The sequence below is a fragment of the Parambassis ranga genome, chromosome 24 (assembly GCF_900634625.1).
Source record: "Parambassis ranga chromosome 24, fParRan2.1, whole genome shotgun sequence".
NCBI classification, from domain to species: Eukaryota; Metazoa; Chordata; class Actinopteri; family Ambassidae; genus Parambassis; species Parambassis ranga.
Window position 1 is genome coordinate 10997979 of NC_041043.1, and position 14789 is coordinate 11012767.

The window sequence follows — 14789 nt, forward strand, 5'->3', positions numbered from 1 at the left end:
TTGTCAAAGCTATAAATACACAAAAGCAGCAAAATCTGGAGCAATGCCATAGCAGTTTACTATTCCTTTAGGGACTGAATGAAGATTCATAGGGCCAATTGGGAGGTTAAAAAGGAAAATATAAAAAAGGGGAGAAAGATTTTTTTTTTAAATTTATGCACAACTTGTTTTTTTCCCCATGATGAAAATCATTACTCAAGGAAAAGGAAACAAGAAGTGATAAATGTGTTTTTTTTTTGGTAGAACACAACTCTAAAAATAAGACCTTTATGTGTTTCTAGTGAAAGCCAACAAATGCATGAGAGTGGGATTTCAGCAGCCTCTGCATTGTGTACAAAGTTACAGAGTGAAGTGAATTAATAAAGCTAGCAGTGGGATAAATTAGCATTAGCAGCTTTAATGAAGGGTGGAAAGGGGGCCAAGGTGTCATGAATGTGAGTGGCATAGAAGAAAAGCTCTGTGCTCGTCTCTGACAAAGCTCTGACTCACTCTATCCCATCCATTAGATGTCTGCATGAAGCTGAAAAGCACAAAGGAGTCTGCTAATGCATAGATAACCTAGGGGTCTCTCGCTGTCTGTTTCCCTCTTGCTCCCTCTTATGCATCTACTTTCCTGTTCTTGTTGCTCCATTCTTGCCTTGACACCCCCTTTTCTTCATCCACTCACCTCCCAATGTTTCTCCTTTCTCCATTTCCACATTTGTGAATTATGGCTTAGACCTTTTATCTCTATAATGACATATTGCGGAGGGCTCTGGTCTCCTCCACTGGTTTGAAACTCCCCTTCATTAAGGCCACCATAAAGCCAAAAGCTACCAAGGATGGATAGCATGGAGATGTGGTCACTTTCTAGGAGGGAAGATGATTAAAATTCCTATTTTACCAATTACATCTCATGGGTCATTAATGGTACTCAATTATTTCTTTATATCCTGATATTCACAGAGTTTTATCTCCTTACTCTCTGTAATCACTTGTGAAAAATGCAGTGATCTAAGATAATGGGCCAGCAAAGTGCAGTTTAATATGTGATCAGATAAGTGCAGAAAGACAAAGAGGGGCCTTGTAATACTGGCTCCAAATTCATCAATCAAGTTCTGATACATTTCTCTGGAAGCCTGGAATCAAAACTAACTCAACTCAAATAACAAAAAAATCTCAATCATTTTGGTTTTAAAGGTTTTTAGATTTAACAGCCTACTGCAAACTGAACCCCAGGTCCTCCTGAAGAGCCACATAGGGACTATTTCCTAAAGCAGCACAGGTGAAAACTGTTTTGTGGATTATCCAGCTTAAAAGAGACATTTTCTGGAAAGAGCTGCTGCTGTGAGAGCAACAAATCGAACACCATTTGCCTCGCTTTGCTTTGGGTTGGAGGCATCATCGGAGAAGATGGGTATCTCAACACCTAAGCAACTACAACCAACACTATCCGTGTTAAAAGATACCGCCACAAATAAGTGAGACGGAAATATGTTTATTTTAATTTGGGGGGACTAATATTGCAGAAACAATTATCCCTACACTAAAAGGAAAATGATTTGTTTCCTTCTTACAGGTTTGTCCTGTTTCTGTTTGTCTCCCCTGGCTTCATCTTTCTAGATGCCTTACCAGAAGGTGCAAGGACAGAGAACATTTAAACTCTCTCCTCTCATTAGGAAAACTACACTTCAACAGGCTTTTGCTTTGATTGTATTGATGTTATGTATTTGCACTACATGTTCTCAGTCATAAATGTCACTGAATAGATCAATAACCACTGACTGTTAATACAACTATGACCACAGACAGGGTTCATTTTTCATTTTCATTTACATTTTGCCATCAAAACTACTTTGTTAGGTTTAGAAAACATTAATTTTCACACCACATCAAACTCATTACAGTGACAACTCCTCCCATCTGCGACAAGCTTTGCTCCCTTTATCTGGCTACAGTTCCTCCCAACACAACACAGGCTGCATCTGTCGTCCACAGGCCAATAGACTCAGTGTAAATTAATTCTGCATCATTCTGAGGGGGAGAAAAAGGCCATACTGTAAACTGGACTCTATAATATATAAAGTTACCACAAAGACACATTCCTCAGTTGATTAATTTGCCACATGGTACACACTAATCCAAATGTTTGCCTGAGAAAAGACAATTAACCCTTATGCTCTCCACTTCCACTTCACAGCTCCCAGCTCCTCTACATAGAGGCCAAAAACCCCCTCAACCACTAACGTCACCAAATAAGGCCACAGTTGTCCTGTCAAAACACTGATTACAAGTTACTCTTGAAAGAAAAAAAAAGGGGTTTGTGGAGGATTTACACACACACAACCACAGGATCACCAGCAGTGTACTGTAAATCCGGCCTGTGCAGCCACAGATAAACGGCGCATGACTCAGTGGAGTCAGTTTAGACGGCCAGGAGCAAGAGAAGGTGCGCCTGCATTTTTGCCCTTCCTCGCAGGGCGGATCCTAAAATGACTAATCTGAGAGAATGCGCCTAATCCGATTTAGGTGTTTCTGCCACAGCTCCAGCAGATTTCATCATTATTATTACCTGGCCCCCTCTCTACATTCAAGTCTTGTTATTGTCACACAGATGCAGAATTGACAGGTTATGAGGAAATCAAAGGGAAAGAGGTCAAGTGTAAAGGGCAGGTAAGTCGTGATGACGCTGTAAATCTACACAAAAAATTGCTTTACTCACAATTGCTGCTTCTGAACACAACACAGCTTTATCTTGCCTCGCTTTCTCTCTTTAGTACATTTTATCGTATTTAGTCTGCAGAGTACACAGATTGAGAGAAATAAGATAAGCTGCAGCACACGCTATGTTAACGCTCACACAGACAATGGAAATAACTTAACATTCATATTTGGTTTACGTTGAGGCACCATTATATCTGATCAATTGAGCATATCATTACTACGAGTTCTATCGATTCTACTCGCAGGGGTTGATTGAGAACATGAATGCACCTGAGGGTATGTGCTCAACTGGGTGAGATATTCATCAGATATGTCCTTCATAGTGGGAAAATCACACCAACAATCATCTCAGTGTTAATAGCCACCACATATTTTTACCCCAGTGCTGAAGACAGCGCAGTGCAGACACGGCTGATAAGCTGTCACACAGACTGGGGCAGATGCAGGATTACATGTGTGGAATTTGTAGTGTGGATTTTTTTTTTTTTTTTTTTAAGAATGGTGCTTCAGGTGTTAAAGTGTATTGTACCAAAAATAACACTATTCATTTATAGTGGGGTGGATTTGGACACTTTACTATTGCTGCAGAGGATGTTGCATTACTTAATTAACCATAAAGGAATCTTTATAAAAAGATCTTACTGGTTAGGTAAGAAAAATTAATCACCTCTTTAAATAATGTCCCTATTGTTTGGAAAATAAGTGATAAGGACATTATGACCTCAATGATATACTCAGTTCTGCAGTGCTACATCCCCACCAGCTCCGACTGTACGACTGAAATTCTGTGTTGGTCAGCTGACATGGTGTCATCATTGATCTGGTTGCTGTTAAACTGCGTTGACACCTGCACGAATCCATTTGACATGGAGCCTGGGGAAAGCAATCTAGCACAGTCAGACAAGCTCCTTACTTTTATTGAGGTGACGACAGTGAAGCAAAAAAAAAAAAAAAGACAAAAAAAATGTTGAACAGCAAAATACTTGTGCATGGAACAAGTGAAGGAATATCTGTGCCAAATAGCAGAGAATAGCAGGGAAGATTTGTAAAACACTGCAAGAAGTCTTAATGAATATTCACAGAGGCCCCTAAATCCGCCCCAAAACAGTGTAATCGGTTCAATCTTAGTGTAGGCAGCAGAAACACTAAACACTAAACACTTCTGCAGCTTATTACAGAGAGAATGCACTGGCAAGAAAACCTGATTATATTACAGGAGATAAAAAAAATACAACAACATTCTTTGGCAATAACATGACATATGACTAGGTTAAACCCATTTTGAAAAAAAAATATGGGATTAGATATCTAAATGAGATTACCTTTGCATGGTTTATTTTTAATCCCAAGGCAAAGTAGGTAAATATTTATTTACTGGAGGTATTTTTTTAAAGGAAAAATGGGATTATCTGTACTAAATAAACTGTCTTATTCAAACCACTTACTTAAATATATTATTCTGATCTAAAGATGCTGTTTCTGACTGTGTCCTGTAAACATTCCATCCTTCATAAAACATTCCCCCAGCATGGCGTCATTTATCTGGGAACGGCACATTAACCACCCATTTTCCTCCCTGTCTCCGCGAGTATCGTCTTTACTGATAATGGGAAAAGATTATGCACATTCATTACCATTATCATTAAAATCATCATTATCATGCGCTTAGCATAATAACAGCTGATGCTCTTTTTTGGTGCTCTTTCCCTCTCTCTACTACAAGTTGACACTTGGTGCCTCTTCAGATAGAATAAAACTGCTTTTGTAAATTTTTGTGTGATGTATTTAACCTGACGTACGGTACTCAATAAGGTGATGATCAATAAGGGCGGTAAACCACATAACCTTTGGAGTCACACAGTGAGCAGATTGACCTGCATTGACTCCTGCTGGTCTTTTTTTTCGTTTGAGAAAGACTAAAATTAAAAATTTCAGTTAAATAAATTGGTTTGTTATTGATTGAATCACTTTTCCTTTATTTACATTTGTGCCGTGTTTAGTTTAAGTCAGGTACATCTCACACAAAGTGCAGCTGAGTGACTAACTGCTTTCTCAGCATGACCTGGGAATTTCTCTCTTGTTAATTAAGTAGTAATCAGGTGTGATGTCTGTACTGCTGACGGTGACTGTGTTACCTTTAGAGCCGCAGGGACACCAGTAGAGTAATGGAAAAAAACATGCACGCTCCAGGAGAGGAAGGTTACCGGTACTTACTGAATTATCTCTGGGGTCAAAATCTACAATCACAGAGCTAGAGTGTAAAGCAAATATCATGATTAAAAGCATAAACTAAAGAGGGAGAAACCCAACAGTATCCCCTCTGCTAGGATTGCCTTCACAGATTAGCCATTAGACTGTGCATCCAAGAGACGAGTCTTTTCCTAATTAACAATTTTCTCTGAACGAGTCTGTGTCTTCTCCTCATTCATTGTAGGCAAACAGCCTAATCTCTCTTCACACAGGTAGACTCAGACACTCACATGAAAAAAGTCATACTTCCTTACCTGTATGTGTGACGTAAAGATATCACTCAGTCCTTCTTTCTGTGGCTACAGGGGAGTTTGGTGGCTCAGCTCGTATCCTTAGGATAAAGGTTTCAACAACTGAACGCATGCCTCCTCTGAGGCTTCTTATAATGGCACACCCCTTCCCTCCTGGCTCAACCCTCCAGATCTCTCCCCCCCTCCCCTCTCTCCTGTGTATCACCATTCACATCACCATAAAGGAGGGCTAGAGAGAGGGGTGGATTTCCCCTTTCTGTTACGCACAAACCCTGGTCACACATACACACAAGCCATTGGCCCGCACTGACGTAGGAAGGCGCTGCCTACGCCACCGATTTCGTCTTCATTGAGCCAACTAATGGGGCTCTAAAAATATGCATCATCCGCCATGAGATTGATCCAGAAACTCTGTGTCTAAGGTGTCCATAAAACCCACCACCTCAACACCAACCTGCTGCCAAGGTCAGGGAAACAATGGTGCCTGGAATGAGATGTTTACTCCAAAACTGCAACTTGACTACAAGTGAGAAAAGCAGCGCCATGGATCTCCACGAGGATCGATAAGGTTGTTTGTGCTGGAAAAGGGTAAAAATACAAAAAAGCCTTTTGTTACAGCCAGTGATGGGACACCTGATTAGGAGGCCATATTGTCTTTGTGAATCAAAGAATAAACAATGCAGAGGATGCAGCCAGCTAGACGGGCTGTATGAGTCATGCAGGAGATTTGGGGACAGGTGACAGGACCTGTCTGGAGGTCCAGCGGACTGAATGTGGTCTAAAACACATGCTGAATGCTACGTTAAGGTGATGATTATTATGTCAAAACAAAGAGAAAGCAAAGTGGAAAATGAAAAAGCTGCTGATGACAGTAGAAGATGTGGGATGAAGATCAACACGACAAAACCAGGCAGGGATTCAGCACCATGTTTAAAAGCATTGGTAGTCTAATTAGTTGGGTGTGTTGTTAGGAACCTAAGGCAATTTGTAGTTGGGGATTAATATAGGATTCATCCCTGTGGGAAATGAAAACAAATTTTGACAGATATCCATTCAACAGTTGTCCAAATGTTTTACTAAAGTTTAAACATTGATATAATAGTGCCACCCTGAAGAAAGGTCATCAAAGTTCCTCTAATTCATCCTCTGGGTTTCAGTATCACTTGATTATTTGTACAATGGTCATATCTTTTTATATAACAAAAGCTATTTTTTGGTCTTGAAGTTGAACACCTCAACTTCAACTTGCTTTTCATCCTGCGCTGCTGGTAGCTTCAACTCCCTGTGGAAGTGTAAAGGCTGGCCCTGAACCTGTGTGAGGTCTGATAGTGATGGATGAATTGGGTCCACAGACGGAGCCCTCGGCGAGGCTGAGATAAGGAGCCCAGAAGAAGGAGCAGCCGTTTGTGAGGCCTGTCTGTCATTGATATCGCTGTTATCCAGCGCCTGTCCGGTGTACATAAACGCCTCCTCTGGTGGCCGAAAGGCAGTGATTGCCATGATGACAAAGAGAGTCATGCTTAACCTGGCACCAAATCAAGTCTAGTCTAGTTTTGGTGCTGATGTTTTGTACATTTTCTCATTGTGAGAGTGAACCTGATATAATCAAGTCCAAATCCTGTTCAAAGTTTTTCGAAATATACAAAATTATACAGAAGTCATTTTGTCACGAACATCAACTGTGTTAGTGTTTTGTCTTTCACATTACATGTAAAATAATTGCTAGTATCATGTTTTTCCATTATTGTTTTTTCTGATAATATATATAGTATTTCTACATTGAAGCAGCATCAAGCCAGTTGCAGTATTGAATAAGCTGTGCTTTCATAATACTCCACAAGGATTAGAAGCATAAATAACCCTCTATACAAATGAGTAATTGGTTTTAAAAACAGCCATATCACAAAATTAGAGCACTGCAGAATACAACAGTGAACGGTCCAGTGAGAGTTCATTCACTCACAAGACAAATTAAAATGTATTGATTGGTATCAACGAAAACACAATAAAAACAATCAAAATCAGCATTATGATTCAAGGAATAAATTGCTCTAGTAAGATAGGAACAACAGATTTTTACAACATGCTGCAAGATGTTTTATATGCACTGTTCTACAAATTAAAAGCAGAACTTATAGGTGCATTATCTGTCCCAGGAGAGTCTCTGTGACGAACAAGTTATCACTGCTTTGCCAATACTAAATGCATAAATCTGCATATATAGTGTTTATATTATATTAATTTTTTAGTGAGTTCACAGATAACTCTCACAAATATCTACAACCAAACAACTTACCAGTGTTTGCCTCGTGTCAGCCATTCATTCCAAATCCAGCTCCTCACCCGCCCCTCCATCTCATCCAGCTGAGGTGTTTTACCGTTGTTCAGCACAATCAAACCCAATGATGTGAAACCGAGGGTGAGGGGGAGTAAGTGGGGGGGTCTTCCTCTGCGGTGCTTTATAGCAGCTTGGTGCTTTCACCTGTCAAGACACAACTGATTGTTGTTAACAGCAGATGAATTTTTGTCCTGAAAAAGAATTACATTTCCATCCCAAAAGCCACCTTAGTTTTGTGCAGAAGAAGAATTACACCTCAGCTTGGAAAATCTGCAGCGTCAACTATTGAAAGCTCAGGGAACTTTTATTTCAGAGCGTAAGCATTCGGCAGGAAATACTGCATATACAAATACTGTATCGATCTTACTGCACTGCTCCCTTCAGGTATCTTCTTTTCAGTGCCAGAAAAGCGATATTTAATTTTGGACAAGCACTTTAATTCTCCTAAAACCGGAAAGAACAGACAATACACAATCAAGCCGGTGGCCCGTCTGTCTTTGTTTTACAAGAGAGAGGGTGGCACAGAATGTGGCAGACGTCCTGATAAAAAAGCTTAAAGAGGAATAAAATAATAATTTCCAACAGTGAGTTCTGTGAAACAGCGTACGGGGTGGTGAGAAGATGTTTACTCTTTGTGTGTAGGGAAGCTCGGGATAGACCTCTGGATTAAATGCAAGGGTTTTGACCTCAATCAAGGAAATAATTACTCTTGCCCCTCCTGTTGGTGGACTCCTTAATTAGCAAGCAAAGCCTCCACGAAAACAGCATTAGTCTGAAAACAGAGGTGATTAAAGCTATAATTCTTATTGGACTCATTACCATCTTTTTGGGGTGCCTGGAAAGCCTTATTGAATTTATGTGGCTATTCAATTCCTTTGTGTGGTTCCCACAAAATACTTCTTAATAAATTCTTCAACTAAAATGCCCCCTGTTATGCCCACTGTCTGCATCCAGACATCTGTCAGAGCAAGTGAGATACGATAATAGAATAAAGGGCATTTGCTTTAAGACAAAAACAAGTGAAGTGTGACTGACTTCATCTTCCACAAGTAATGAAGAGTATTCATGATTGGCATTGCTGATAACAGCTATAGATCTCACACACACACACACACACACACTTCAAAGCTGCTCTTTTCTCTCAGTGCAATGAATCACAGTGGTTCTTATTATGTTCCCTCTGAAGAAAACACACACACACACACACACACACACACACACACACGTTATCTGTCATCACCACCACCATAGCAATTCCTCCACCAAAAAGCTGTCGATACTGATTCAGTAGCCACTCATTGTGCAAGTGTGTACAGGTGTGTGTCTTTTCAAAAGGTCTTTTGTAATTAATAGGAACTGCAGCAAAGAGGGTTGTTTTTCCCCACTTTTGTGGCTTTCTACAGACATCAGATTTCATTACCTCATTACTGAAAAGTGAGAACTACCAAAATAGGTAAAAACAAAACTTCCGGTTTTATAACTTGTCGAGGTCCAAACAGGCCAGTTAGTTTTTCAAACTGTGACAACATTATAAAGTTTGTGACATAAATTTAAACTTCAAACAACATTAAAAGCATTAGCAGCTTGGCTATTGTTTAACTGCAATTAGCATTGCATAAGTGTCTTCTTCACCAGAAAATGTAGCACATCTTTTACGTGCATTACCGCCACCTTCTGGTTTGGAGTGTGTTATCCTGCTTAGTTGGACAATTCGAATCACATACCGCCCTATGACTCGGATCTCAACCAATCAGAACGCGCAACTGAATTTCTGTAACCAATCACGATACACGTCCACCCAGAGCGCGACGCTCTAAATACAGACGCGGAAGTCTGTCTTGTTTACTGCTGTTGTATGTTAGTTGTTTATTGTCAATTAAAAAAGCCACATTCTTAGAATATGGTGCGAACGGCATTTGATTAAAATACACGGGAATTACTGCTGTTCAAATAAGCTGAATTCGTGTAGGTAAGTTGGAAATAAAAACAAGGTGCACGTATGTGAAGTCAAGCTGGAGCTTTGCGTTTTGCTTCCGTCTTTAAACAAAGGCTACAGACAACATTATGTTAAATTCATTAGTATGAGGTTAACAAATGTATTGTTTCGAGGTTCGCGTTGAAAGTTTAAGTTATAGTTGTGGAGTGTTAAGTTATTGTTCTAAACATTACCAACTTGATGTACAATCTCCGACTATTACGCAAACTTAAAATCCGGTCTGGTTAATTGTCGTCTTATTTGCCAATTGTTTGGCTGTGTTGCTAATACGACACTAAGTTACATGTTGTTTTTTTTTTAACTTGCTAACATACTTTATGTTGTTTTTGTTAGGCGTCACATCAGGTATCCGTTTCTATGAGAGATGGAGGAGCTCTACACCCTAGAGAGGGAGGTAGGAAGAGGAAGTTATGGTGTGGTTTTTGAGGGCCATATGGCCAAAACAGGACAGAGGGTGGCTATTAAGCGCTTGCCCTGCAGCAACCCGGAATGCATTGAACTCTACCTGCAAGAGCTTTGGGCCATGAGAGCCACAGCCAAGAACCATGTCAATGTCATTGCACTTCACAGCTGCCTTCTGCAGACAGGGCCTAGGAGCCTGAAGCGTCTAAAACCTGGGAAGCTGCCTGTGCGTCTGGTTGAGAGTGTGCTGAAGGGACGTGTAGTTGGCGCTCCACAAAGTCAGGAAATGAATGATGTCCAGTCGAACAGCCAGATAAGGACTAACACTGCCTCCAGACTGAAAGACAGGACCAACACTGTGCAGGCCAAGGCTAAGCTCCAAGACAAGTCCAAATCAAACACATCTGATTGCACAACCCCACAAAGGCTTCCAAACAGAGCCAGGAAGAGACCAGTGGAAACGGAGGAAGAGCAGCCGGAACCCCTGCGCTGCTTGGCCCTGTGGCTTGTGATGGAGTACTGCGACGGAGGTGACTTAAATCAGTACCTTCTCTCCAGGCCCCCTGATGCCCAGCGTAACCACAGCGTGGTGCAACAGCTCTGCAGGGCTGTAGACTTTCTGCACAACCTGGGTATCACCCACCGAGACCTGAAGCCTGACAATGTGCTGGTGTGTGTGACACCAAAAGGCCCAGTTGTTAAGGTAGGAAAATTGTTATTATGTGGCAGCATTTGATCAAGTGGAATCAAGATTACTGGGAAAACTCACACTGTGGAGAATTGAAGGCATTCTAGTATGATCAAAATAGATTGCTTTCATAATCAGTCATCTAGTTATTGCAAGGGTGTGAACTTTCAATTTTGTATTCTAATAGCTCACTTTTCCCCGCATTTTCTGTCTATTTTTAAGTTCATTGGGTTCTAATTTTTGTGAATATTATTTCCATTTTCAAACAATTATATGGTTCATAAAATGATAGAAATGAATAAAAAAACACCTCAAAGCTTATCCTGACTGTAGCATATATCCCCCAATTATTTCTCTAAATGTTTTTTTGTTCTTTTTGCCAATTGATTATTTGACATCCGATTCTCTAGTCAAGTTTTTAACCTTTTTTAAACAATGCCCATTTAAAAGTGACCTCAAGGAAATGAAAATATCTTCATAAATTTGTGAAAAGTGCATTATGGTTTTCCAATAATGTCCCTCTTTAACCTCAAGGTGGCAGATTTTGGTCTGAGCAAGATGACTGAAGGTGTGGCAGGCAGCGACCTGACAAGGCAGCACTTCTCCTCCACCTGTGGTTCTGACTTTTACATGGCTCCAGAGGTGTGGGGTGGGCTCAGCTACACTGCCCAGGCAGACATCTTCTCTCTGGGTGTGATGTTCTGGGCTGTCCTGGAGAGAATCACCTTACTGGAAGAAGGAACTACACAGGAACAGCTGGGTAAGGAGAGTTGTAGACATTCCTCACCGGTCAAAGCACTCGCAGAAAGGTTGAGTGTGTGGTCAGACGGCCTGATGACGCATCGCACTGAATCGGGTTTGACTTCATTAACTGGCACATATTAAAAAATGTCAGATGCTATACATCATACATTCATCAGTCAGGGAGTCATTAATCTAAATGGCAAAGGAATGATGATTTATGCAATGTACATGTTGATATGGATTATAGTAAGTCACATTTTTGTAACACAAGTTGACAGTGTGGTTCAGCCTTCCAAATTGACAGCATGCAACAGAAGAGTGTCTTTGAAATAATCCTATTTTATTATTAACTTTATTCTGATCCCAGGCACATTTCACAAATATACAAATGAGACATTTTTTTTATTATTCATCTTTGTTGTACATTAAGCTTCTTGAACTTTTAATGGCGTAAACTCTAAAAGCTTTCCAAACCTATGATAAATTTTTTGGGAGCACTGTGTCAACAGTTCCAGTGCGGCTCCATCGAACAACACTGAGATTTTAATTTCTTTTTTTTTTAATGTCCTGCTTTTCTGTCAGAGCCCCATGTGGCCACACAGGATGACAAAGCATCTTAATGTCCGAGAGCATGGGGCCCAGTACTGCTCTGCGCTCCACTGTCAGAGAGTAATGAAATGGCTGTAATACAGATGTCTCATTTTATTCACAAAAAAATGGGTCTGGCCAGAGCCGACACTGCGGCAGGTGGATATGAACCATTATCCTCAGGTTTAGTCCATGAGAGCCTTCCTGACTCATTGATGCTTCATTAGGCTGAATGGAAATAGTTACTATTGCCGGAAGAGAGGGATTTTCTGTGAATTTAAATAAAAAAAAAAAAAGCCAAAATGGAATTTAGCAGCCCTGATCACAATCCTCTTTGTCAGTGAGAAAATAGGGAGAGGCAGCTCAAGGCTTTTCACAGACAGATAAAATAGTCCATTATTTCATTTTATCCTCTCCCAAGATATACACACAGGCCCTCCCTCACAGTTATTCGACAAGATAGATCCAAAACATGGCTTCTGTGTTTGGCCTGGAAACACAGCACTTTTAAAATCACTGCTTCACCTCGATTGTCAGGGCTCAGTGTTGATGTGGTACTAACAGTGCTCCACACCTCACTCCAAATCTTGGGATTAAGTAACAATTGATGCCTTTTAAAAAAAAAAAAAAAAAAATGACTTTCACACATAATCCACTTTAATTTTGGGAGTTGATGCAACTAATGATTTTTTTTCTCCATTAATCCTCAGATTTTTTCATTTAATCAAGTAGTCAAGAAAATGTCACATTATGACAAATGAGCAATTCAGATGATTACAGCCCAAAGTTTCATCTTAGGATTTCTTAATTATTCTGGTCATCAGCCAAGAACACAAAGTACATGTTTTTATGACGTGACAAGAAGAAACTGCAGCTCAACTTTGTGCTTCAACTTGTGCTCGGATGGTCAGGTCAGATGCATTGTGATTTAAAACAAAAAAACTTGTTATGTTGACTGTCTTGTCATCTTCTTTCCTTGCCTCATTGACATGTTTTAATGGTGTCTTACAGACTCCTGCTTAGTTTACACATGCACAAGTCCTCACACATTAGTGTGAGCGAACAAAACCGCGGTGTGTTACTGTGAATGGCAAAAAAAACGGGATAGTTACATTGAATTGTGCACAAACTATATGAACAAACTTGCAGAGTATGTGCTCATTCTCATTTTGTTTGGTTTCCGTCCAGCATTTAAGTGTTTGTTCTGTTGTCAACAGGCAATCAGGCTAGTGCCCCTCTTCTTCCCAGCCCACACTTGATTACACTTAATGCGGCCTCACAAAAGCATCCCGAGTTAACTGCAACCCACAATGTAGATGTGATGTGTACAGCCTGAAAACACCGTATATGACAAATTTAATAAGAATATTTTATTTTTTAAATAAATAATTGAGGTTTTCGTGTCCCTCAGTAAGCTCCCTGACCAGTCATGTGTTATCCTGCCGTGTCAGTTGATTCTGTCAGTCATGCCTCTTGTGTGATCACTTACCTGCGTCTTCCCTTGTGTTTCCCCTTTAGGAGCCTATGTGTGCAAGGGTCGCTCAGGTTGGTTGATTCCACTGGGGGAGGCTCTGTGGGAGAATTCAGACCTCCAGCTGTGCATCCCTATGAAGTTTAGGAGAGCACCCCCACTGCCACCCCCTCCCGGTCCAGCCATGTGCACCCTGCTTTTAGACATGCTCGCCTCCAGCCCGGATGTTCGGCCCTCGGCAGACCAGCTGGAGGCCAGAGTGCGCTCTGCTCTGAAAGAGGACTCCCACTGACAGACAGTGCGCTTTAGAGCCCATAATGGCTATAACCACTACAGCCATTACATGGAGAAATTGACTGTGGACCCCCCCCCCCCCTCTGGCTTCAGGTCTTCCTGTATGTGTAAACAATAGCCACCTCAGGGAAACAGGGATAAGAAATATGTATGATTATATGGGATTGTAGGTGCTATTTTCTGTCATTGAAACAACAGTTTTAGATTATAAGCTGGGAGGAAAACAGGACAAAGGAAGAAGAATTGAAGCCTTTAGATTTTCTTCTTGAAACCGCTCCATTGACCTTGGACCCCCTGACTCTACTACACACATGGATATTCAAGTCCATATAGAGATTACTTATTGCAAGCACCATGCTGTTTTCTTGGCTTTTAGTGGGTGTATATAGGGCAGAAATGGGATGCAGAGTAATGCTGCTGCTTGTCTTTAAATGGGACACCACTGTTTAGATGACTCCTCTTCATCTCTGCTTTATAATCAGGTATTTTTGACATGATACATGGACAATATTTAATTTTTTAAAATGGAAAACTTCTAACTTTTACATGCGTATGAGCTTTTAAAAACTTTGATGTAGCACAGATGGAAAAGTTCATATATTATTTTAAATACTTGAAATTGTGTCAGTTTGATTTTCAGTGCTTTAAATCAGGGTGTTGTTATTTTTTGTTATTTTTATTGTTGTTATTTTTTAAAGATAGTTCAACTCTTTTTGAAGCCGCCTGCTTTTCTGCATGATAAAGCATTAGCAAGAAATACATTTTTTAAAAATGCATCACCTTTTAATCACAATAAATATTGACACATATGGCACAGACTGTATTTCTTTTGCCAAATTGCTTAGTCATAGATTGTTCCACGGTCTTGGTTCTAATATATCCAGATTCCAAACAATCGTCTCTACAAAATTATGAAAAGAAATTTCTTCTGCCAGCTTCATGTGGAGAGATCCGTCTATAAATGCAACAATTTCATAAGACACTGTTTTTTCTATGATCTAGAGGCTAATATAGAAACGTGCTTGTATTATCAGTAATGATGGCACATCTGGGTAGTGGATGCT

General features: G+C 40.3%; 1 protein-coding gene across 1 annotated transcript; it reads left to right on the top strand.

The window, feature by feature from the left end:
- Positions 1 to 9371: 9371 nt before the first annotated feature.
- Positions 9372 to 14302, top strand: LOC114428771 (serine/threonine-protein kinase pdik1l-B). Its single transcript, XM_028397451.1, has 4 exons — positions 9372 to 9511; positions 9872 to 10643; positions 11163 to 11388; positions 13479 to 14302. The coding sequence occupies exons 2-4, from the start codon at positions 9903 to 9905 to the stop codon at positions 13721 to 13723; spliced, it is 1212 nt and encodes a 403-aa protein (XP_028253252.1). The 5' UTR covers positions 9372 to 9511; positions 9872 to 9902; the 3' UTR covers positions 13724 to 14302.
- The last annotated feature ends 487 nt before the right edge of the window (positions 14303 to 14789 follow it).

Excerpts from the sequence above, each read along its gene's own strand:
- LOC114428771 (XM_028397451.1), top strand. The coding sequence starts at position 9,903 with ATGGAGGAGCTCTACACCCTAGAGAGGGAGGTAGGAAGAGGAAGTTAT. Across the intron at positions 10,644-11,162 it reads CAAAAGGCCCAGTTGTTAAG|GTGGCAGATTTTGGTCTGAG; the intron begins GTAGGAAAATTG and ends TTTAACCTCAAG. Across the intron at positions 11,389-13,478 it reads AACTACACAGGAACAGCTGG|GAGCCTATGTGTGCAAGGGT; the intron begins GTAAGGAGAGTT and ends TTTCCCCTTTAG.